At 52.7% G+C, this 25,350-nt stretch overlaps 2 protein-coding genes across 16 annotated transcripts in view; one reads left to right on the plus strand and one right to left on the minus strand.

Moving 5' to 3' along the window:
* The window catches only part of CHD2 (chromodomain helicase DNA binding protein 2), a 166,416-nt gene extending 163,347 nt beyond the window's left edge, over positions 1–3,069 (plus strand). For 10 of the 12 annotated variants that reach the window (XM_078326852.1, XM_078326854.1, XM_078326855.1 and 7 more), the window contains 2 exons: positions 82–263; positions 512–3,069. The gene's annotated coding sequence lies outside the window, so the exon portion shown is untranslated. The remainder of the gene's footprint in view (positions 1–81; positions 264–511) is intronic. The other 2 variants (XM_078326848.1, XM_078326847.1) reach the window with 2 other exon arrangements.
* RGMA (repulsive guidance molecule BMP co-receptor a) overlaps positions 1–25,350 on the minus strand; it is a 46,307-nt gene that overhangs the window by 11,385 nt on the left and 9,572 nt on the right. For 3 of the 4 annotated variants that reach the window (XM_078326859.1, XM_008998357.4, XM_035303892.3), the window contains exon 2: positions 17,923–18,038. In XM_078326859.1, coding sequence (XP_078182985.1) covers positions 17,923–18,004 — 82 coding nt within the window. In that variant the 5' untranslated portion in view covers positions 18,005–18,038. Of the gene's footprint in view, positions 1–17,922; positions 18,039–18,569; positions 18,632–25,350 lie in introns of those variants that run through there. The other variant, XM_078326860.1, reaches the window with a different exon arrangement.

Below are 25,350 nucleotides of genomic sequence, written 5' to 3' on the forward strand. Positions count from 1 at the left end.
TCCACCACGATAAAGGCATGCTATGGCAGACATGTGGGGGCCCTGGTGAGACCCCCCCCATGTAGTATTCTTCCCACACAGGTGTGCTCCTGAGGACAAGTCTCCCTCCCAACGCATCGAGAAGATTCTCTTGCCCTACTGCCTTCATGTCGCCCTAACCTGTACAAGGAAGGGCCTAACCTACCTGTATGTAGGCTTTGGGATGTCAGTGATCTGTGAGTGAAGAGGTAGCACCTGCCGCCCCGATGAAGCCACTACACGAGGTGAGTGGGGGCGTGTACGGGGAGGGACGCTATGTAGAACAGGCATTTGGAGGGACCCAGCATACAGGAACTGACTGGTACCACAGACTGCACACAATGCTTGTCCCAGCAGCCTCCTTAATTCCAAGACCCGGGTGTGCTGACCTGCCATTCTGCCTCCTCAGAATCAGGCAGATGTGGGCATTGGAGAAAATCATCTGGAAGGGACACAGGTCTCCTACCCCCCACCTTTTTTTTTTTTTTTTTAGATGGAGCCTCACTGTGTCGTCAGGCAGGAGTGCAATGGCACAATCTTGGCTCACTGCAACCTCTGACTTCCTGGTTCAAGAGATTCTCCTGCCTCAGCCTCCCAAGTAGCTGGGATTACAGGCATGTGCCACCACGCCCAGCTAATTCTTTTTTATTTTTAGTAGAGACGGGGTTTCACCACATTGACCAGGATGGTCTTGATCTCCTGACCTCATGATCCGCCCGCCTCAGCCTCCCAAAGTGTGGGATTACCTGCGTGAGCCACTGTGCCTGGTCCAGGTCTCCTGTTAATTGGTGGCAACACTCAGGCTCTGGTTCATCTCCAGCCCTCACTGTGACTAAGGTAGAGAAAGGACACTGCCTATCCCTTTACAGCAGGCCCCACGGCAACACAAGCAGGGGCTGTGCTGGGCTCTGGCTCTCTGCCAGAACCGAACTGGAAAAGAACCTAGGAGAGCAGGGACCGTGAAGTCCCAGCTGGCTGGTGCTGCAGGTGGTACAGGCCGCCTCTGTGTCTTCCTGGTGGACAGCCATCCCCAGCTCTCAGGGGAAGGCTGGGCTCTGCTGGGCTGACTTCTCACCCAAGTCTCACTTCGAGGAAGGAATCGGAGCAGGACACAAATCCAGACCACGGGACCCGCAAGCTTATGCCCACGGCAGCTGCACACCATGCAACCTCATAAGCGCCTTCACAACTCCCTCCACCACGGTGGGCTCCAGCCTGCCCTGGAAGTCCCCTCTGAAGACACCGTGCTCCCCCAGCCAGGCGACCTGTGGGCTGGTGCCAGGTGTGGCTCTACCCTCCAAATGGACGGCTCCGCAGGCTCCGAGACCGGCTTGGTGATTGGAGCTGCTACCTCCACAGCCTTCAAAACTGTTCTCAGGGCAGCACCCAGCTACGGAACTCGGGGACGTGGGGAGATCCCGACAGAAATCCCACCCAGCCTCCCCAAAAGGGGATCCCTCACAAGCTCCAGGGCCATGTAGTGGGATCTGGTAGCCCCAGATGAGGCTGTACTGGGTGGTCTGGGACGCGGCTCAGCAGGCTACAGGGGGCCTGGGGTTCTGCATTTTACCACATTCCCAGGAGAGGCCAATGCTGCTGGTCCCCAGCCCATTTTGAGTAGAGAGGCTTCAGAGTTGGTTCACTTCCTTTTCAGCAATCACAATGGGCCAAGTGAGAGCCTGATGGAGCCTGGCCAGGCAGGAGTGTGTGAAGGGGACATCTCCCCAGGATGGGGAGGGGGCTGCTGGCCAAGGTTCAGAGAAGGGGGCTGCAGGCAAGGAGTGGGAGAGGCAGGCAGCCTGCTGGAGCCAACAGCAGGGGTGTGGCTTTAGCCCTCATGCAGGGCTGCCGAGAAGCACTTGAGACAAGCCCCTGGCACTTCTCCCCTCCACATGGGAACCTCCTTCCTCTCCCCTCCTTCTCCCAGAGCCAAGACCACCCCTCACCCAGCAGGCGGTGCTGTCTGCCTGACACTCACAGATGGTGGCAGAGGTCACTCTCTGGAGCCTTGCACCTAGGAGCCAGGGTCTCTGTCTCCTCCACTACTCCCTCCAAGTTCCACCAGCCCCAGCTCTGGGTAGGCTGAGGGCCAGCACAGACCCTGGGGGAAGGTATCTGGTTCAAAGTCTCACTCCGTCCCCTACTAGTAGCTGTGGGAATGTGACTCAGCCTCAGTTTCCTCAACGGTCAAGTAGAGACCACGTCCACCTTACAGGGTTGCTTAGGGTATGAGGAGATGTACATGGCGTGCCTGAAGCCCCAGGGGCATCCAACAGACCAGGTCCCCGACAAAGGCCACAGTGGGGTCAGTGCTCACAGCTCTGGGAGGTCAGAGGTTAAAAGTCACGGGCTGGTGGGGGGATGGGAAGGGCACTGGGGGGAACTCCAGCCAGGCGTGGCATCGCTCCTCCTCCCCTCTTCCTTGGGTACGCCCTGCTGGCACTCACTCTCAGGGTATAGTGGATCCCGCCTGGATCCAGGTCCCCCAACTCTGGGCAGCTCCTTCTATCCACTGAGTGCCCAGGATCAGTCCACGGTCATGACTGTCAAGGAGGCCACACTTCCCATGGGCACCCGGTGGCGTCACTCATCCCCAGGGAGGGTGCTATGGGCGGAACTTTGTCCCCCTACACGTGAGGCTGAAGTCCTAACCCTTTATGGGATGCCAGTTGGGAGGTAATGAGGTTAGATGAGGTCGGAGCCCGCACGATGGGGCTGGTGCCCTTCAAATGAAGACACTTGGGCCGGGTGCAGTGGCTTATGCCTGTAATCCCAGCACTGAGGGAGGCCAAGGTGAGAGGATAACAAGGAGTTCAAGATCAGCCTGACCAACATGGTGAAACCCCGTCTCTACTAAAATAACAAAAAAATTAGCCAGGCATGATGGCATACGCTTGTAATCCCAGCTTCTCAGGAGGCTGAGGCAGGAGAATTGCTTGAACCTGGTAGGGAGAGGTTGTAATGAGCCAAGATGGCACCACTGCACTCCTGCCTGGGCAACAGAGGGAGACGACTCCTCAAAAATAAATAAATAAAATAAAATAAAATAAAGACACCTGGAGAACACTGAGCATTCTCTCTCTCTGTCCCCACTCCCTCCTTGCCCCTCTCCCTCCTCCACAGTCTGAGAGGCAGGAGGAGGCCCCTCCCTTTAGAACCGGACCATGCTGGCACGGGTCTAGGACCTCCCACCTCCAGAACTCTGAGAACAGAAATGTCTGCTGTTTAAGCCTTGTAGACTGGGGTATTTTGTTATGGTGGCCGAGCCAGAGAGTCACGGAGGGAAACCTGGCTGCCTCCCTCCTCTATGTCCTGCACCTCTCAAGTCCCCTTTGGAGAGGCTGCCAGTATCAGTGGAGACATTTGTTTGAACACATTGACTCAACTTCACCGATCCCTTCTTACCATTTCCTGACAAGAACGTGTTTTTGCCCAGGGACTGCCCAGGCCTGGGATGGTCCCCATGGCTCTTCAGAGGGAGAGATCGGAGGGGGTGGCAGGGGGTGGCACACCGAGCTCTTGTAGCCCCACAGCCCTCGTGGCCCGGTCTCCACGTCCTTGCTCCTGACAGAGCACTTGCTTTCCTGCTTGTCATGGCCCCTTCCTTCCCCAGGTTTTCACGGCATGCTAAAATGCCTCTTCTACCGAGACATTTTCTGGGAGAAGATTCAGTGAGAAACTCTGGGTCCTGAAGGACAATTTCAACAAGTGTGCCTTTGTCCTTGTCAATGACCCTGGATTCTGCATGAAAAAGGAAAATAAGGAGACTTGCCATGTCCCCACCCAGAGAGAACTGGGGAGAGTGCAGTGTTGGGTGACAGGTTACAGATGTTCTCAGGGGGCAGTGCCCATGGGAGGGTCTCACGGCAGCAGTGGGCCTTACTGTGGTGGCAGAACGCTGACATCAGCTCCAGCTCTGCCACTCCAGGGCTGTGTGACTGTGGGGAGATTCACTGACCTTTCTGAGCTCTAGAGACTCATGGGGGCCTCACCACAGGGGTGTTAAGGGGACTGCAGGCTCTGAGGCGCACCAAGCCTGGAGACTCAGGAAGGAAGCTCTGTGACAGCCAGTTCTGTGTCAACTTTGTTCTGTTTAATCACAATTTATGGAAGAGGCTGAGCTTCACTAGCAGCTAATGTGTACTGAGCATTTACTACGCGCTAGACATTTATTTATGTGTCTCCTTCTGCCCTTAAAACAGACCCAGCACTGACGTGTTATTCTCATTCAGCAGACAGGGAGACCGAGGCCTAGAGGCATTAAATAGCACCCCCCGGCTACCCTGAAAGGGGCAAGACACAAACCACAGCCCCCAGCCCCCAAGCTGCACTCTTGGGGGCAGATTTCCACACACGCCACACCAGGCAACGCATAATGCTGTGGGCGCCAGAGATGAACACAGCCAAGAGTTCTGCCTTTGGGGGGGCTCCCTGGGGAAGAGGCTGTGCACCTAGGATTGCACAGGGAGATGGGGCAGGTTCAAGAGCTGGGCCTCGCCTCAAAAAACAAAACATGATCACGACAATCCCCTGTGCTCACCCGGGCCTGTGCAGGTGACACATCGCTTTCCTGTTGGCTCCTGGATACTGCCCTGATTAGAGGGCAGGAATTTTTTTTTTTTTTTTTTTTGAGATAGAGTCTCACTCCGTTGCCCAGGCTGGGTGCAGTGGCACAACCTCGGCTCACTGCAACCTCCACCTTCCAGGTTCAACCAATTCTCCTATCTCAGCCTCCTGAGTAGCTGGGATTACAAGCATGCACCACCACGCCTAGCTAATTTTTTTAATGTATTTTTAGTAGAGATGGGGTTTCACCATATTTGCCAGGCTGGTCTCGAACTCTTGACCTTGTGATCCACCTGCCTCAGCCTCCCAACGTGCTGGGATTACAGGTGTGAGTCACTGCACCTGGCAAGGGCAGGAATTTTTATCTTCATTTTGCCAATGCAAACATGGAGGCTTCAGGCTGGAGTGGGCCTGGGTCATACAAGTGGAAGGGCTGGGGTTGAGATGCGCAGGGCTTGGAGCTGTTTCTATGCTTTTCAAAATGCCTTTGCCACAAGTCCCTCCCTCAGGACACCAGCTGAGACTGACCCTTCTCCCCCAAGGCCCAAAAGCACGATGTGTGTCTCCCATGCAGCCACGGACCCATCCGGTCTCAGGGTAGCAACCACCTGCCTCATCAATTCCTGCCCTCCCTGCACAAGGCCTGTGTGGTGCCCACCTGGGGCAGAAGCTGCTGCCAACGGACCCATCGTGACTTCTGGGGTTTCCAGGTGCCCCAAAGTCTCAGGGAACTTGTATCCAGCTCTGCAGATCTTCCTGCCTCTCTTCCAAAGCTCCCGGCAGGGGAATGACTTGGAAAGGCCACTGACAGTGACCAGGCGGGACCAGAAGAAAGCGTGCCTGTTCCCCTCTGCCATCTCTCCATGTGGAAAGGCGGCTCTCTGGGAACCACGGGTCCCAGAAATGATGCATGTGGGGCCTCATTTCCCATGTGAGGGACTTGATGCCAGGGCTGGGCAGTCCCCACAGGCAGTGATGGGAGCGAGGGGCTCTGACCTCCATGGCCATCCGATCATCCTGCCTTCACTGTACTAAATCACCAACTGCAACACCCCCACCAGAGGTCAGGGACCTGATCGTAACCTGGCCCGGCATCAAAAGCAACAGCCGTCACCTGCTGAAGAGATCTTGGAGGGACTGATTTTTATGTGCTGTATCTTTACAAAAAGTGAGGCCCCAATTCCAGGCAATAAACCTTAGACTTTTCTGATGCCAATGCCCAAGAAAAGGAAGGAAGGAGAGTAAAGTTTGAGAGTTCAAACACAGATCTTACAGCAACTCCTGCAGGCGGAAGAGGAAACCTGCTTTACAGAGCAAGCCATGGTGAGTAAAGGGCCAGCACAGGGTGTGAGCTGAGCATACCAGCCAGGTACTGCGGTCCAGAAAGTGGCCCCTTCTAGCTCTGGAGCCGCCTTCTGAGGGATCCAGGGCAGCCAATACGCACAGAACCAGGAACTGAAAACCCTAAGACACTTCCTGAGCTTCCATTTCTACCCCAGCCGCTGAGTGTGCCTTAGGCAAAAGCCACCCCCTGCGGCCCTTTGTTAACCCTTGCAACCTGGAGCTCAGCCTCAGAGACAGAGCTTTCTGCCTCTTACAAGCGTATTACGCGGCATCATGTGCATTGCATGGTTTGTTTTGACCCGGGACTCTTGAGGCCTTGAACTTTCAGGATTCGCTATTGTGGGGCAAACGGGAGAATCCAGAAGCCTGTGAAGACAGTGGTCTGTCCTTGTCCAGATTCAACAACAGAAGGCCCCTAACTTGTCCCAGAGCCCCATGGGGTGAGGGACTCGGCTTCAGAGGTGATGCCCAGGCAACGCCTAGAGGATGAAGTGGCTCCCAAGCCTGATGGGGGTGAAGTGGGCCCTGAGTGCTCATGTTGGGACCCCGGCGACCATCTGACCCATGTGCTCCTGGCTCATGCAATCCAGGCCAGAGCTCACGGCTTCTCTGTGCAATCGAATTTATCAAAGACCCTAACAATCCCTTTGTGACCAAACACAACGGTCACCTTTCTTTTCTTTTTTTTTTTTTGAGACGGAGTTTCACTCTTGTTACCCAGGCTGGAGTGTAATGGCGCGATCTCGGCTCACCGCAACCTCCGCCTCCTGGGTTCAGGCAATTCTCCTGCCTCAGCCTCCCGAGTTGCTGGGACTACAGGCACGCACCACCATGCCCAGCTAATTTTTTGTATTTTTAGTAGACACGGGGTTTCACCATGTTGACCAGGACGGTCTCGATCTCTTGACCTCGTGATCCACCCGCCTCGGCCTCCCAAAGTGCTGGGATTACAGGCTTGAGCCACCGTGCCCGGCCACAGTGGTCACTTTTCAAGGCACGCCATGGAATTTTATAACCTGGGAGCCTGGGGATGTCAGAGGTCCCCAGTTTACGCAGCAGGAAATCTCCCACCTCAGTGTCCCAGGGACTTCCCCTGGCCCTTGTCTGGAGTCACATAGAAAAGGCAGAAGTAGAGTGGCCTTGTGGATCGAGGACGGCCCCTCAGCTCTCTGCACCCCCTTACAGTTCCTCCAGCTGCTACTCTGTCTGGCTCTCCCTGGACTGCGTGTCACCCATCTGCCCTTACACAGCTCAAGTTCCTCTAGGAGGTGACTGCTGAGTGGCCTCCTCCCCCACCTGCATGTGAATCTCTGAGGGTTGGGGACCCCCATCTTCGTCCTGGTGTCCACACTCCATACCCAAAGCCTATCAGGAGATTTATTTATTTTTTGAGATACAGTTGCTCTGTTGCCCAGGCTCTGTTGCAGTGGTGCGATCTCAGCTCACTGCAACCTCCACCTCCTAGGTTCAAGCAATTCTCCTGCCTCAGCCTCCCAAGTAGGTAGGATTACAGGCATGTACCACCATACCCAGCTAATTTTTATATGTTAGTAGAGAAGGGGTTTCCATGTTGCCCAGGCTGGTCTCGAACTCCTGAGCTCAGGTAATCCATCCACCTCAGCCTCCCAGAGTGCTGGGATTACAGGCATGAACCACCATGCCTGGCTCCCTATTAGAGATTTGATGCCTTTTAAAACTCCCACCCAGGACCCCGGGCCTGTGCCTGGGGGATGTAATTGTCCCACATCCCACACAAACGTGTGTAGGTGACATTTCACTCTTTTGGGGAGGTGGGCTCCAGACTGCCTTCCTTATGGACTGAGACAAAGTAGAGAGAAAGAAAGAAAAAAAAAAAAATCACAGCCACCCAACACATCTGACTTCGTTCTTCTCCTTTCAATAGCAACCTAGCAGCTCTGAGAATCGGAAAGACAGGGCAGGGTGCTCAGAGCACCAGCTGCACCAAGGCAGGCAGGAGGAAAATATTTATGCACCAATGAGGCACTAGCTGCTTTCAGAGACCTCCTTTGAACTGTTAATCAAGCCCAATCTTCCAGAATAATAGCCTGATTATTACCGCCCTGTTTGCATAACAAAGACACCCAATAAGACTGATTTTGCCGTGCACAAGGGGGTGTGAAGGCTTGACTCGGAGAAAGGAGTCCTAGGAATGCCGTGAGCCTCTGCAGATCCTGAACCCACGAATAAAGACAATGCAATCTGCCACCAAGAAAAGCTCAACAGACCAATAAATCACCCGCGTGCAAAGGGATTAGATCAGGTTTCAGTTACCGTATGGGAGGGGTGGGGTGAGCCGGAGAGGGAAAGACCTGCCCTCTCTTAAAGAGGTAAGGCTCATTTTGACTACAAGCCCAAGCAAGGGTCAAGCCGTTTTTATCCAACTCTGTGGCCTGTGTGGGAACTGAGTTCAGTTACTTGCTCCAAGTTCTGGACCCTTCCATGTGCCGGGCACTTGCTGTTTCTGGAACAAACCCCAGTTAATCTCTGTGCTTAAGGTAGGGTCAACTACATAAACTTCTAGAATACAAAGCAAACATGTTATGTTTTATCTGAACACTTAACAGCAACAAAGGTTTAAGAATGGAAGTATGGGCTGGGCACGGTGGTTTACACCTGAAATCCCAGGACTTTGGGAGGCCGAGGTGGGCAGATCACAAGGTTAGGAGTTAGAGACCAGCCTGACCAACGTGGTGAAACTCCGTCTCTATTAAAAATACAAACATTAGCCAGGCATGGTGGGGAGTGCCTGTAATCCCAGCTACTAGGCAGGAATGCTAGAACCCAGGAGGCGGAGGTTGCAATGAGCCAAGATTGTGCTACTGCACTACAGCCTGGGCGAAAGAGTGAGACCCTGCCCCCGCTCATGCCCCCCGCCAAAAAAAAAAAAAAAAAAGGAAGTACAAGAGGGTATGAGAGAAGTAGCATTTCAACAAGGTCCTGAATTTGACAGGTGACGTAGGGTAAAGATCTGAAAACAGGGGCCTCCAGAACAACCGAGCTTGGCAGGAGGGGACATGCTGGTTGGTCCAAGTGTAGCCATGAGTTTGGGGCCAGACATGGAAACCTAGAGTACCATCTGTGCCCATTAGGAAACAAATGCTGCTCAGCTTCAAACCACTTTGCTCTGTGGTGAAGGGACTTTGCAAACTCCATTTCTTTCATCAACGGGTTCCCTGTTCATTTTCTCCATGAGGGGTCAGTAGATGGAGAAGGGAAGGTGGGAGGCAGGAGACAGGCTACCTGCTGTCCCCAAGACTGTTTCTCCCACCACTGCCCGGCATCAGCCCTTCTCCAGGCTTGCCTTCCTTCTGCCTCTCTGGCTGCAGAGGTGGAAGCTGCCTCTGCCTCTCTGTGAGTCTCAGGGGTCTCTCTCTGCCCTATCAGACTTCCCATGCCCATAACAATGCCTACACGAAGATCCCTCTGCGGAAACAGCCAGAGTGGGTTTTGTTTCTCTGACTGGATCCCGACACACCAGCCTAAGTCTTTCTGCCTTTTTCCAGTGGATGGTGGGGAAACCCAGAGCATTTTCAGTGAGCACCCAGGGCATGATCAGCACATATTTTAGAAAGCTGTGTAACTGAGGAGGCGATGGCTTCAATTAGGATGGAGCCTGGCAGAGGGAAGGGACAGAGAGCAGCTTAAAAGAGAATCACTGCCAGTGCCTGTGGAGACTGTTGCCTTGAAGCCTCAGACTGCCCCTGTCCCCTTCCTCACTGTCCACCTGGCCTGAACGGCGGATGCTGATGCCCTTCTTAGCAACATGCCACGTCCCTGTTCAAAGGAGGTGGAGAAGGAGCGCTGAGCCGGGGAGGGGGGGGGTCTGGCCAGCTCACAGCCAGTGAGACTCAGGCTGCCACTCCTTTCCACCCTCTCCTGTCCCTTGTGCCTCAGCACTGGATGTCACAGGGGAGAGGCACAGACGGACCTACCACCAACACGTGGCAAACTCTGGCCAGAGCAGTGTCCGGGAGTCTCCTTGAGTTGACATGCTGAGGCTGCCTGTTTGTGTCACTCCTGCGGGAATGTCACTATCACCCTGGTATAAACATCCAGGTGCTCGGCATCAGATGCCGAAAGGAACACACCCAGGTAAGCCATTGGGTTTTTCACCAGGTGCAGCAGACCCTACCTTGCTTAACCTACAAGCAGCCAGAATGTGTCACCTCTTCTAAAAGGCATTCGTCCCTGAGTCCAGCCCAAGAATGTCTCAGGAAACCTGGGACTCCAATGCAGCTGCCACCCTTTGAATCCACTGGAAATTTTCTAGGAGGTTTTCTCTAGAAACTGGCCGAAGGAGAAAGAGGAAGCTTCTCGGATAACCTCAGCTGACTGTGGGGGTGGGGAGTCAGTTGGGGCGCTGGGGTCGTGGAGGAGTAGCATGGGCAACGTGAGCATGGGCAGTGGCCGAAAGCCACTCAAAGAGCTCAGGCAGGAGTTACTACCCCCGCATCACACCCAGCTGGGGCTGCTCTGCTCCAGCCTCACTCATGCCAAGTCGCTGCATGAAACCACACTGCCTGCCAAGGGAAAGGGCACACCTCAGCTTTCCAAACTGCCCTCCCACCTCCCAGTTCCTCCTGGGGCCACGTGGAGGCAGACCACGAGCAAGTGGGATGGTGCGAGTGTGTGCTGTTCACCTTCTGGCTCAAGGCCACCAACAGCTTCAGGGAGGGGCTGACTGCTTCTCTAGGCAAGAGGGGCCCTCCGATGGCAAGGACTGGACACAGAATTCCACATCAGCACCATTCTCTCAGGGCAGAGGATAAGCTACTCCGAATTCCACAAGAAAGGTGGTTGGTTACAGACAAAGATCTAACTTTCCAGATGCAAATGATGTTTAAGGGGAGCACTCTGGTCCTCCAGCTTTGAGGCATAACCCCTTTTCCTGAATCTAGGGCTGGCGCTGCCTCTAGTGACCCTGGGCTCCTCTGCTTAGCCTGCGGGTCAAGATGCCTTTGAAGTGGCTTTTCCCCCAAATGCTGCCGGCGGGGAGGCCTTCCTCCTTCACCTTCTTCGTGTGGGGGAAGGTAAATGCAGGCAAACTGGGCTCGCACCTGGCCTGTGTACACACGGGTGTGGGTCTGTGTATATGTGGCATTTCTTAGCACAGGAGCAATAACGGGCTTCCTTCTGTGGGGACCTAGGTGCTGAGGCATCCCTGCAATCGGTGTCTGGGTATTCTGCCGGCCAGAGTGAAATGGTGCATGAAATGAGCAAATAAGCAAAACCCAACAGACATAAATCTAACCTGAGAAAACTGGCACAGTGACAACCCTGCCAACTTGTCTTCCTGACCTGTGGCTGGGTGGCATCGTCCTCTCTGGAAGGCTAAGCCACGGTGAGCAAGAGGCAGAGAGGACCTTTGGGAGGAGGCAAAAATGCTAGATCCTTGAAAAATGTATATCCTCACCATATTGCCAGAGTCGTTTTCTTGTCTCCCACCCCAAGTCTTCTATACCATACAGCACAGAGTCCAATACACGACATGGCGAAGGTTTTTGTTTTTTTTTTTTGAGGAGGAGTCTTGCTCTTCTGCCTAGGATGTACTGCAGTGGCGCGATCTCGGCTCACTGCTACCTCGGCCTCCTGAGTAGCTGGGATTACAGGCACACGCCACAATGCCCAGCTAATGCTTTTGTATTTTTAGTAGAGACGGAGTTTCACCATATTGGCCAGGCTGGTCTTAAACTCCTGACCTCAGGTGATCTGACTGTCTTGGCCTCCCAAAATGCTGAGATTACAGGTGTGAGCCACCAAGCCCAGCACTACACAGCAAATTTAATGACCGTATTTATCCAAAATCTGTGCATGGGAAAAGGGCAGGAGTCTGGGTTCTACTTCTGGCTTCTGGCTCTGCCATGTAACTAGCTGCGTGTGCAATGTCGGGAAAACCTCTCTGACCCTCTGTTTCCTCATCAGTGAAATGGGAATGACGACCCTCATGGGGTTGTACCTCGGACATTTGGCGGAACACAGGCTGCAGCCACTCATTCAACAGAAGAGCCTTAAGATTCTTATTCTCCTTCAAATGATCCCATTTTGGAGATAATATAAAGGTATTATTTCTTGAAAGATGTTTGTGGGATGTTCGTTAGTGATGGCTGTCTGTGGGAGGTTGGACTCCGGGTTATTTTTATTTTATTACTTACCCCTTTCAGCCTTCAGAGTCGAAAATGAGTACTGTTTTTATAACCAGAAAAAAATTATTTTGGAAAAAAGCTCGAGTATCTGGTAAAAAGAAAAAAAAATCCTGTGGTCTTTGCCCATTGAGCAAAACCCAAAACAAACAGAAACACATACAAAAAACCCCCAGGGCCCTGTGGTTCCCAGGACCATTATGGTGTGCTTGGGTGGGGGAGAAAAGAAGGGCATATAGGAACAGAAACGGGGTTCCTGCGCTCATCAACAGAACTGGTGCTTTACAAGAGGAAAAAACGCAAGGCCCATGAAGCACCAAGCCTAGGAGGTAGCTCAGTTGTCAGCACCCAAGGTCACAGGTGCCCCAGCATTGGGGGTCTACACTGGACCCCTGCAGATGGCACCGAGCTTGGAGTGGTGAAACTGGGCAGTGCCTGGAGCAATGCCTTAGAGCCAACAGGTGTGGTGGGGTGGTATATGGGGAGTCGAGGGGGGAGGAAAGGGGTGACCCAGGGCTTGGGGACGTGCAGGAAGCCTTGGAAATGAGCTTGGGAAGTCAGAGGCCCTCCTTTCTGATGCTCCGAAGCAGGCCGTGAGCCTGGGCAGGAGTTTCAGAGTGATTCATTTGGCACCATGGCGAGGATAGGGGGAGGCAGGCAGGTCCTAAGACTGTCCACTGTTGCAATGGCAGCAAGGTGACAGAGGGAACAGGCAGGATCAGGAGGAGGAAGGACCCTTGGCCTCAGGTGATTAGACCACATGGAGAGACACACTTCAAAACCAGCACTTTGCAGATCTGGACAGGGGAGTCCCTAACAGACACAGGCGAGTTGTGAGTCCAGGGGCCAGGGAGGATAAACTAGAGTCCTGTCTAACCGTCCTGGTAGGCCAGGGGCTGAGGATGGTCCTCAGGACATAGAGCTTCCAGTTTTTAAACTACGAAAGTCCTGGGCAAACCGGGTCAAGCTGGCTACCCTAGAAGAAATACCGCCTTCAATTTAAGACTGGTTTAACTTTTGCCAAGCAGCAAAACAGCACGGCCCCTAACTGCTACTCAACCAAAACCTAAAGTTGGGGTTCTTTGTCCAGCTCTCACCACTGGTGAAATGTCCAGCCTTGTATATTTCATCAAAGACAAGATCTCTAGCAGGAACTACACTTCCCCAACATGTAAACTGGTCCCCACCTTCAGCTCATATCTCCCCTCTTCTCCATCTCAGAGCGGCCTTACCGGTGCCCACAAATCCTCTCCCCAGCTCCCGTCCTCTGAGCGCTGGGGTGACCACAGGCAACTTCTCCAACCTTGCAGAGAGGTTTCCCATCTTCAAGTCACACCACCAGAGATCCTTTCCCTTTCTCCTCAATTCACCCTCAGGGCCTAGGGGCCAGCCCTCCGTGGACTGTGATGTGTGTGCTCTCCCTGGGAGCCAGTGCTCTGTTCTGCAGATGCCTTCACACCCCGAACTAGCTGGCTAGTTCCTACCACTGAACGTCACCTCCAAAATCACATTTTCAACCTTAACCCCAATGTGATGGTATGAGGAGGAGGAATTTGGGAAGTAATTAGATCACACGGGTAGAGCTTTCAAGAATGGGATTATAAAAGAGACCCCACTGAGTGCCTGCACTCCTGCCCTGTGAGGACAGAGTTGTAAGGCACCACTGACAAACCAGGCATTGAATCCGCCAGCACCTATTACTCTTGGACTTCTCAGGCTTCAGAACTGGAAGCAATGAATGTCTGCGTGTATAAGCCACCCACTTACAGTATTTTGTTACAGCAGCCCAAACAAACGAAGATGCTCTCCTCTCGGGACACAAAGTCCTACTGGGAGACCAAAGTGTGGCAAGCAGGCTGATCTGCTGATGCATTTATGTCTTGGTTTGTTTTTGAGATGGAGTTTCGCTCTGTTGTCCAGGCTGAAGTGCAGTGGCACGATCTCAGCTCACTGCAACTTCTGCCTCCTGGGTTCAAGTGATTCCCCAGCCTCAGCCTCCCGAGTAGCTGGGATTACAGGCGTTCACCACCACACCCGGCTAATTTTTGTATGTTTAGTAGACCTCGCCTGGCCGATGCATTTTTGAATAGCAGCTCTGATAGAAATAGTCTCATTTCTATAGCAACACAGATGTCTGCCTGGACACTGCAGAGGGCCTTGGTCTCCCGAAACCTTACCCACCAAGGACTAACATTTCGAAAACAGCTGCAGTTTAAAAGTATAAGAGGGAAGAAAGAAGAAATGAGGAAAGGCTGGAGCGCTACAGTTGTCACAACAGCGATCCTCAAACTTGAGTGTGCGTCAGAGTTCTCTAGAGAACCTGCTAGAACACACACTGCAGGACCCCAGCTCCAGAGTATCTGCTTCCATAGGTCTGTGGTGGGACCAGAACTTGCATTTCTAACAGGTTCCCAAAGAAGGCTGATGCTGCTGGTCCACGGACTACACTTTGAGAACCACTGTGCTGGAGTACAGGACTCACACCCAGTGAACAGCAAGCACAGTGACACATCCAAAATACGTGCCTGGGCAGATGTCTCTTAGAAACTTGTACGAAAAAGTCACAATGGCTTCAAAGTTTACAAAGCCATCTGTTGCCGGGTTCAGAGGCTCATGCCTGTAATCCCAGCAACTCTGGGAGGCCGAGGTGAGCGGGTCAGACCAGTCTGGCCGATAGGGTGAAACCCTGTCTCTCCTAAAAATACAAAAATTAGCTGGGTGTGGTGGCGCATGCCTGTAATCCCAGCTATTCAGGAGGCTGAGGAAGAAGAATTGCTTGAACCCTGGAGGTGGAGGCTGCAGTGAGCCAAGATCGTGCCACTGCACTCCAGCCTGAGCTGCAGAGTGAGACTTTGTCTCTAAACAAACGAAACCACAAAAACCATCTATTAGCTGAGATTTGAGTAGGATGCTGTTTGTGGAGCACTCTCCTAAACATCCTTTCTGGCCTCCCTTCCTAGGTAGATGAGGCCACTGCCTGCCTGTGCTGTCCCCAGAGAATCATCTGAGCAGACTCCCTTGCAGTCCGCGTGACAGTGGAGAGGCCCTGTCTCTTCACCAGGCTGTGGTCTGCCTGAGGGACTTGGTTAGAAGGCTCCAAAAGTTGTGACTGAGTCAGGAACACAGTAGGCTGGCCATCCACAGCGAGTCAGTAAATACAAACACTCGAAACACACAAACACTCTCAGTGCAGCCGAGGTGAAGGCATCTTTCTCCATTAACTATGTCCAATCTAATTTACACTCCTACCGGCTTACTCCCGGCAGCCACTCAAGCTGACCAGCACAGAACAAACCGAGGCTTTCACGCAGCTGCCCGGCCAGTCTCCACCTGTCTTCAAGGGAGAGGAGAGTGTGTCTGGGTGCCTTGCACTTGCCGGGGCTTGCTTTATTTCTCTAACTCCCACCTGCTCTCCATCAGACCTGCATGTTTTCTGACTGTATTCCTAAGTGGCCCCTCTCCTGGTCAGTGGGTCAAAGAATGAGATGGTCTCTGTGCTGGAAATCACCCATTTCATCCCTGACTTAAGGAACTGTCTTTTGAGCCACGTTTCTAGAGCACACAAGTTTTGGAGCCCCCAGTTTATTTGGTTTTGGGATGCTGGAAGCTGTTCTCAGTAAGGTGGGCAATTTTGACTAAATGCAGCTGTCACGCTCTCTAATGAGAAGAAACATGAGCCAGCTGGTATGACAGGCAAGCAGCTCTCGGTTCCGTCGGCCAGGCTTTAGTTACCAGCCTTGAAGCCAAAAAGAAACGGGTTTCTTGGAAACAAAAATGATGGAGTTTGGGCTGCGAATTATATAACCTACCAGTGTTGCTCAGCTTATGCCGGGATGCTTTAACAACACATTTTTAAGACGCAGAAAGAAATCGAGAACGGACACACTACCACTTGGGGCCTGCAGCCTCCTACCTCTGGGAACTTCTGCCAGGCCTTCCTTTCCTCTCCAGCCCCCAAAGTTAACAAGTGCTGCAGCTTTAAGAGCGGGAAGGTGTTGTTTTAAGGGCCTCTAAGCCCCCCTTCTCAATTTCAGCTTTGAGCTGAGATCACATCCCCCACACCAGCCCAGGGACAAAAGCCATTTATCAACCCATCTGATAAAACTTCCAATGGGCTGGATCTTTATCTAGACCAAACCAAGAGGAACACAAATTGCAACCTCCTGCTTTTCCGAAAGGGGGACTTCTTTTTCAAGAAGAGGGTGATTTTTATTTTTATTTTGAATTCTTGGGAGGAAACCAAATTGGCCTGTTCCGCCGGACTCTTGAGGTGGAGAAACGGCCTCTTTAACACGCTGGGGGTGGGGAGAGGGCACCCTGCTGTCTGACCCCTGTGGAGGTGTTGATATTCCAGGCTGAGTACCTTTTGGGTATACCAACACCCCTCCCCGACACCTCGTCCTTAGCCAGGCCTCATGGAAACCAGGTCTGGAAAGCAGATTGAGGATCTCTGACCCTCCTGGGGTGCAGTGGTAAGCTGGACGCACAAGGCAGAGCTGGCGCTGGGGGCCAGGAGCAGGGCTGCGGCTAGAGGGTAAACTGATCCCTCGCTCCATACTGTTTGCTGTCTGCGTGGTCCGCCCACTGGGAGCCCCAACACGCAGCCAGGCCGAGCCAGACCTGCCCAGTTTTGCCAGTTCCTTGAAACCCAGTTGGCTGAAGAGCAAAACAAAACAAACCAATCTGACTTTCAACTCAAGTCCTTTCTTGCAAAGTTCAGGGGTGCGCGGGGGCTGCGGCTCCGCGCCCGGCTGTGGAGCGAAACAAGCTGAATTTTTTTCAAAAAGACACCTCTGAACCCGCAAGCGCAATGGAAACGGCTGGCAGATGCCGCCTTGCGTCTGGGGGCCGTTTGGCCCGTGACATTGTGTTTATTTGTATTTTTAGCAAGAAAAAAAAATGGGTATAAACGGCTTAACTGGCATTTTCAGGCTGTGAGCAGCATATGGCAAAAATGAAATAAAGTTTTATGAAACATCATAAAGAAAACAGGCCGGGGATTTAAGTTGCGTGCCTCCCCCCTCCCCCCTCCCCCCTCCCCCCGAAAGGAAAAAAAAAGTAAAGAAACTGGAGCGTTTGGGAAGGAACAAATGCTTCTCTGTGGAGCTGGTCGCCCTTCCCCCAACAAAAACAAGAAGTCCGGGCTCGGAGGAATTTGAAAGCAGCGATCTGCCAAAAACATTGTGAAAAACTATGGGGGATTCATTGGAAACAGATGGGCTTTTTCAGCTTTAATTCTAAAATTCTCTCCCGTTCTGACACAATAAAAACAAACAGGGGGCGACGCAGAAAGTTATCAAACAGGAACACCAGCTCATTGGAGCCAGGTCCGTGGGTGTCCCTGCGTGGCCAAGCGCGTGGAAGCGGGACGAGGTCTCCGGGGAGGGGGCGGTCGGGAACTCGGCTGGGACCTCAGGGGCGCCCCTGGCTCCACCTCTAGGCACCCGGCAGGTTTGCAAACTGCTGGGCGAGGAGCTGGAGAAAGTGTCCCAGCACCGAGGGCGTGCCTCCCCTTCTCCCCTCTAACGAGCCCCTAGGAGGCGCATTCCCAGCACCCCCTTTCTCGGCAAAAGCGGAGTGAGACACCCCCGGCCCCTCCCCACCCGTCTCCTTCTCAAGGCATCTCGGGCGGGGTGCCCCATCCAGGGCCCCAAAGGCATCCATCGCACCCTCATCGGGGTGCAGGAGAAACAAAGACCCGTGGAAATGGGAGGCAGGGTCCGGGGAAAGTCCAGGGAACTTGAGGCCGGACTCGCTTGCGCACGTCTGGCCCAGCACTGAGCGGCGGCCCAGGGACCCGGTCCCGCACGCGCCCGGGCCCGCAGCGCCTTACCTGCGGGGAAGCTGCAGAGAAGGAAGGCGAGGGTCGGCCAGAATCCCAGGGCTGAACGTCCTGCCCCTCTCCCCATACCCATCCATCCAGCTCGGCCTGTTACCACTAGCCTCTCCCTGGAAGAAGAGTTCAGAAAGAAAGGAGAAGAAAATAAATCACGCTGCGGAAAAACAGCAGCCTCGCTCCGCCAGCGGGAGCAGCGAGCCGGGAGGCTCGGTCCACCTCCGCCACGGGCGCCAGGCGCACTCCCCCTCCGCCTCCCCTTCTCCCTCTCCCTTCCGTGCCCACCCCCGCGCGCCCCGCCCCCGCCATCCATCACTAGGTTCCCCACCAATGTCGACGCGGCCCCGTGCCCCCGCCCCACCCCCTCGCGCTCAGGTTTCAGCGCGGCGGGAGAGGTAGGGGGAGGTGGCCCAGCCGGGACACAGGAGGCTCGGCTGCAGCGCTCGGCGGGAGGACCTCGGGAAACCAAGGCCCTAGATCAGAGAGCACGCCCTCCTCCCAGACCCTCGCGCCATCTCCACGCCAGCCGGCAGTCCTTGCAAAACAAGCCCAGCACCCTTGGGAGGCAGGACACACCCTTAATCCCCTCCACAAATATCCAATCCAAGTAGAAAACGATGCTTGGAGACAAGTCCCAGCCCTACTTTCCAAGCAGACTGCCGATCCCAAGCCGCCACCGACGTCCCCTGGCTCACGCGTCTCACTCAGACGTGCCACCGGTGCAGGAGGCTGAAAAGTCCACTTCCGAGTTGTCTGCGTCTGGGCAGAATGGCTCTCTGCATCTGAGCTACTAACGCACCTCTAGGTTCCTGCCTGTCGTGGCCCCGGGCCACCCATCCTGATGGGCTTGAGCAGCCTCCAGCACCCCCTCCAAGCACCTCGCTACTTCCTGAGGACTTGTCCTGGCTGCACCCCCAGAGCCGAGGGCCTCTGGACCTAACCCTGCCACCCTGGCACAGCTACCACTAAGGAAGACATGTGCCTACAGCGGTCCCCGGGACGCGCAGGGCCGTACCGTTCCGCGCTCAACTCCGAGGCCCGAGGGCTGCCCTTGGGAGGGCTTCAGGATGGTGACCTTTCCTAACTCTGTCGCTTATTTTTCTGGGAAAAAAACCATCTCCTTTTCAAGGTTCCCTGGGCCCTGCAGTTCTGCTCCCTCGTGATATTTAAGGGACTGGTAACTATCAAAAAAACCCAACCCAAACCAAAACAAAAAAACTTCCCCTGAGAAACATCTTTTGGATGAAACACAAATAGGCCTGAGCCAGTGTTTTTAGTCAAACCAATTCCTCCCACCAGCCTCCTCACCTCACTCCCAAGCCTGCCCATCTGGGTCTTCGGGGGGGGGAAAAAAACACCTCTGGGTTTTTATCCAAATTAGAACTATCACAGTCCTCACTGCTGCAAGGACCACACAGGCTGCAGGGCGCAGCTGCATCTGGGGCCCTGGCTGGCAGGTCTGGAGTGTGGAGAGGAGCAAGCTTTGAAGGAAGGGGAGAAGGCTCTGCGTCTGTGAAGACACAACCTCTGAAGCAAGACTATGAGTCTGGCTTCCACTAAACAGGTACACAAGGGAACCCCCCACCTCAGCCAGCTGTGCAGCAGGGCAAGACGAAGCTGCTGTTTCCTTAGGCCGAAACGCCAGACACAACTCTTCTTTACAGTGGGGGTGCCGCTGTGTTTCCCTAAAATATTTAGGTCTCAGATTGACAACCTCTAATGATTTCTCCCTCAAACCTGGGTTCGTTTTAGGCACGGGTCTGCAAAATGCTACGGTTTTCCCAGCGAAAGCCCACCATCAAAAATGGTCTTCCTTTCAAGCTTGGCCAGTCCTGGGGCCTGACCCCACAATTTATTCTGTAGGATCACCAGATGGCCACCAGGGCACTGAGCAGGCGCTGTGCCAGACTGCACAGAGGTGACCGAGTGGACTTTTCACCTCTGAGGTCCACCAATTAACACCATTTGCTGGAGTCTGCCTTTCACAGGAGCTAGTTCTGGAGTCTCTTGCTAAAGAGAAGGGATCACTGGCATTCCAAGCCACCTGGACAGTAATTAACCACCGTCACCAGTGCAGCACGTCCAGGTCAGAGACCAGGGCTCAGGATCCAGCGGAGGCCATACAGCCTGCAGAAGGCCGGAAATCATGCCCTTGTGGGGCTGTTGGCCTGAGAGTGGACTTTTAACCTCTACATTTCAGTTTCTTCATCTGTAAGGATTAGGCTGATAATCTTGTCACTCTAAGACTACAACTGAATGGAACTTGAAGAGGCCCCAGGCCATGGGAGTTCTGGTGTCCTTGCTGGGGGACTGGCTGCCATTTTAGGAGGAGACCCCAGTCTTATGGCATGAGCAAGTAATTTGAGAAAGGGATGCAAAGGGCTTTTTCCCCCTGCTCTCTCGAGGAGGCTGGATTTGGACATCTTCAAAGTAGGGAGCTGGCCATCAAAGCGTTTAGACTATCATGAGAAATCTAGCCCCGACCACAGCAGTGTGGGGTTGTGTTGACCTTGAGGAATCTGTCTACACTGGCCAAACCAACCTTTCAACAACCCCCCAACTCTCTGCAGGAATAAAAAATTCCTACAACAATAGATTTGAGAACTCAGCACTGCATTTGCCATAGAGAAACTCATTGAACTCAAAAGTGTAGTTGACTTCAAACAGCTCCACAGAGCTACCCAAGTATGTGGTGTCCCTAGGCTGTAGCTTAGACCTGGGGAGAGAGACACCCTCATGCATGACTCCTGCTGCCTTTCTTCAGCCCTGGCTGTGGAGCACCCACCTCTACCTTCTCTCCTTCTTCACTCTGGGGGTAGCTATTTGATGGGGGGAAAGGAGTCAAGGAGCTTCTGAAAGGAAGGATTCTGCATAACACTGAGGTCCTCCCAGGGGCAGTGACAGTCAGGGGCTCTAACTCTGCCTGCTTCTGGGTATGAACAGAGTGTTCTCAAATCTAGGGCCAGAGTCATCAAATACACATCCAGGACCCACTGCAGGCTAGTCACTGGGGGATAAAGAAATAAATAGGCTGTGCGTGGTGGCTCACGCCTGTAATCCCAGCACTCTGGGAGGCCGAGGTAGGCAGATCACGAGGGCAGGAGTTTGAGACCAGCCTGCCCAACATGGTGGAACCCCACCTCTACTACATTAGAGATTAAAAATTTAGCCGGGTGTGGTGGCAGACGCCTGTAGTCCCAGCTACTCGGGAGGCTGAGGCAGGACAGGGAGGCAGAGGTTGCAGTGAGCAGAGATAATGCCATTGTACTCCCGCCTGGGTGACAGGGCGAGACTCGTCTCAAAAAAAAGATATATACATATATATATATAAATAAGACAGTCCCTATTTCTGACTTGCTAGTAGAAACAGATAATAGAGAAAAATAAGTGGTAAAGGAAAGGTGAGTGAATGACCTTTGCCAAAAAAGGTGGTGTCTTTCAAAATGATGGCTAATATTTGACATGTTTTTACAGTGTCAGGTGCCAGCTAAGTACTTTACATGTCTAGACACTTTCAGCTAAGGAAGGTTCTATTATCATCCTCATTTTGCATATGAAGAAACTGAGGCTGGGAGAGCTTAAGTGCTCACCCAATAAATGGCTAATAAATGCCAAGCCGAACACACTGAACTCCACGTTTGGTGTGCTGTGTGTGCCATTCATTCCAACGGTGGTGAGCAAGTCCGCACCGGGCTTTAAAGTCAAGGCGAGACAGATTCCTTAACAAACACTTTCAATAAAGCATAACACCGACTCTGACAGGGGAGACACAGAACACAGGCGCCAGGGGCCTCCAGCCCAGCCTGGGGTGCAGGGAGGGGAGAGAAGCTTTCTTGATAAAGGAGTGTGCCAAGGGAAGATGATGGGCAAAGGACGGGGTGGCAGGGGGAGAATTCCAGGCAGAAGGAACACCAAGTGTGCCAGGAACAAGGTGTGCTTTGCCTGAGAATCTGCAAAGGCTGAAGTGCAGCTGTAGCAGGAAGAGGTGAAGCTGGATAAACAGGAGCAAGGAGCTTGGGGGAGCCTGTGAAGCACCTGGGGGCCCTACCCAAAGCCTCGAGATGGGGAGGGATTCACTCTTCTGGGAGACTTAAAAAGATTAGAGGTGCCCAGGCCCTAATCTGCCTAATCCAAGGCAGCTAATCTGAATCCCTGGGGGTAGAGCCTGGGCATCAGCATTTTTCAGGCACTCCCCTAGGTGACTCATGTCTAGGGGAATAGCTGGGTTTGTAAGTTCTATCAGTCTCAGGCCCATGCCCTCCTTGCTGCTGGCAGGTGCACAGAAGGCCCAGGTCAGTCAGTTTCTGCCCCTTGGGCTTAAAGTCAAGGCAAGACAGGTTACCTAACAAATACTTTCAATAAAACAGTAATTGCAAGACACTTGAGGTGAACCAATCAGAATCTCTCCCGAGATTGCTGCTACAGAAGCAGCTTCAGTTCTGGTCTGATTCCAACACAGGATGGGTCTAGGACAGCAGTCTTGTGGGAGGGTGAGGGTTTATGAGTGTTAGTAGTTGAGGCAGCCTTTGTGGATCTGACATACTCTGTGTGTGTGTGTGTGTGTGTGTGTGTGTGAGAGAGAGAGAGAGAGAGAGAGAGAGAGAGAGAGAGAGACAGACAGACAGACACAGAGACACACAGCTGCCCGGTTGCCCAGTAGGCTGGAGTGCAGTGGTGTGATCGTGGCTCACTGCAACCTCTACCTCCTCAGTTCAAGCCAATTCTTCTATCTCAGCCTCCTGAGTAGCTGTGATTACAGGCATGTGCCACTACATATTTTTTCCTAGAGACAGGGTTTCACCATGTTGGCCAGGCTGGTCTCAAACTCCTGGGCTCAAGTAATCCACCTGCCTCTGCCTCACAAAGTGCTGGGATTACAGGTATGAGCTGTTGTGCCCAGCTGACATCTTGTTTTTACTTAAGTTATACTTCATCTGGTGAGCTTTTGGGGTGTGAAGATTTATTTAGGCTAACCCTCCCCAAGCCGCTCTTCAGCATGTGACTCCCCTGTAGCTCGTCCTGAGCTCCTGTGAGCTACCCTAGTACCTCTTCCAGCTTTGGAAGCTGACAAAATTCCTTATTTTGCTGAAACTAGACTGATCTAGATTTCTCTCATTAACAGAACCCTAATATAGAGGAAATGACCCAACACTGGTCCCAGATATTTTTGCCAGCCTGGCAAGTGTAGGGATATGTTAGGCTCTCAACCCACCATTCATTTACTGGCTACGAATCTGACAGCATTTCTTGAGCATCCTCCCATTCCCCTAAGTGTTGAAAATGTTTGTCTAGACCATGTCTTGAGGAACTGAGTTGCTCCAATTTACAACTCAAGAGTGCGGGAACGGATCCAGGGATCGATCCATCCATCCATCCATCCATCCATCCATCCATCCATCCATCCATCCATTTATTTGAGACAGAATCTCCCTCTGTCTCCTAGGCTGGAGTGCAGTGGCACGATCTCGACTCACTGCAACCTTCACCTCCTGGGTTCAAGTGATTCTCCTGCCTCAGCCTCCCGAGTAGCTGGGGTTACAGCTGCCTGCTACCATGCCCAGATAATTTTTGTATTTTAGTAGATACGAGCTTTTACCGTGTTGGCCAGGCTGGTCTCAAACTCCTGACCTCAGGTGATCTGCCCGCCTTGGCCTCCCAAAGTGCTGGGATTACAGCATGAGCCACAGCATCCGACCCCAGTATAATTTCTGATAGTATTTTAGCATTTTCTGAACACTAAATTTCTGGTCCTGAGTGGCCTGTAGCAAACAAACATTTTGCAGAGACCCCAAGGATCCTCTTCTATGGCTATAAACAGACTGGACAAAGTCCACTTTCTTGTAACTTGGATTATGTTCTCATAAATGCATTAACAGACTTGCGCCTGCAAAAGCTTAATATGCATTTTCCTGCTAACTCCTAAGCTCATCCTGCAGTTAATCACCATTTGTTTGCCATTTCTGCACAGCCTTCATTTCATCCCGAAGCCTGGAACCATCTGAGCTTTCCCCCTTCAGATAATCCATGTAAATTTAAACTAAGTCTGGGTGCGCCCACCATCCTGGGCCATCCTCACTGTTAATAATTCTTCATCCAGAAAAGTACCTGTTTATCCTACTTTTTGTTTCTTGTCTCCAAGGATAATTCTGATCCCCGGCAGTCCCCCCCACCCCGCCCCCCACAGTGCTGCAGAGACTTACTGCTGTAAATGACCCTGAGGCTGGAACTCTGTCCGAAGGAATTTTGAAAGTCTAAACAGAATTCATCCTGGGTTTCTCCCTTGTCTCCAGGCCTGTTTCTGACTCCTTAAAGAATGCTAATAGATTGGTTGGGTTTCATGTTCTCTTTTCAGAAAATACACTGTGCTTCATTTGGCTAATTGAGACTTTAAAGTGTGCTTCACGATAATACTTTTTAGTATATATTCTGCAAAAGTGGCCATTTAAAATGACCCTTCCCAGGGAGGGTGGGCTCCCCTGGTGAGCGGGAGGCACAGCATGCATGCCTGTGGACACAGGTGTCACATGGAAGGACAGCTGCACATTCGGCTATGAGGCTGTTACTGCCATCTTCGTTACCTGAGGCTGCCTTTCTCCCTATGTAAAGAGCATCACCTGGGCTTTGAGGCGCCTTCCCTCACCATGAGGGACTCTTATTGGTAATTAAGACATAATTACTGAGAAGAAAAAACTACCAAACATTTAAACATTTTACCAAAATTAAAATTTTTCATTTAAAAAATTACCAAAGATGACCAAGTGTTGGATTTTCTTCCAATATTTTAATGGGTTTTTAATGTTTAATTTTTTTTTTTTGAGACCAGGCTGGAGTAGCATGGCACAATCATGGCTCAGAGCTGCCTCAACCTCCTGGGTTCAAGCAATCCTCCTCAGCCTCTTGAGTAGCTGGGACCACAGGTGCACACGCCACCACGCCTGGGTCATTTTTTGGTATTTTTTGTAGAGATGGTGTTTTGGCACATTCACCCACACTGACGCTGCAGAAGGTAATTAACCTGCTTGAGGTCACCGAACAGGCTTGGTGACAGAGGTCAGGGCAGGTCTGGGTGATCTCCAGCTGCCAGGCCACCTCTGATGGGATCACAGCTGCTTCCCAGGCATGGGGCTTTTCGTTTTTTCTCTGCCTTTCCTAACCCTACTCCATCCACTTGCTCTGAACAGAAGCAAGAACTCCCCCTGTGCTTCCTTTGGCCTCTGTTGCCTCAGGCTCAGTTCAGGCTGGGCTGGAGTCTTCCCGATGGGCTGCCAGCAGCTTCCATGGGCGCCCTTCCATGGTATTTGGATGTATGACCCCTTCTTTCTTTCTTTCACACCTGCCCTTCGCTGCTTCCCATATTCTCAGTAACCTCCTGGAGCAGCCACGTTGCTTTTCTCTCTACTTCTCCCATTTCTTTCTACTGAGACT

This window comes from Callithrix jacchus, chromosome 6 (genome assembly GCF_049354715.1).
Source record: "Callithrix jacchus isolate 240 chromosome 6, calJac240_pri, whole genome shotgun sequence".
Taxonomy (NCBI): Eukaryota; Metazoa; Chordata; class Mammalia; order Primates; family Cebidae; genus Callithrix; species Callithrix jacchus.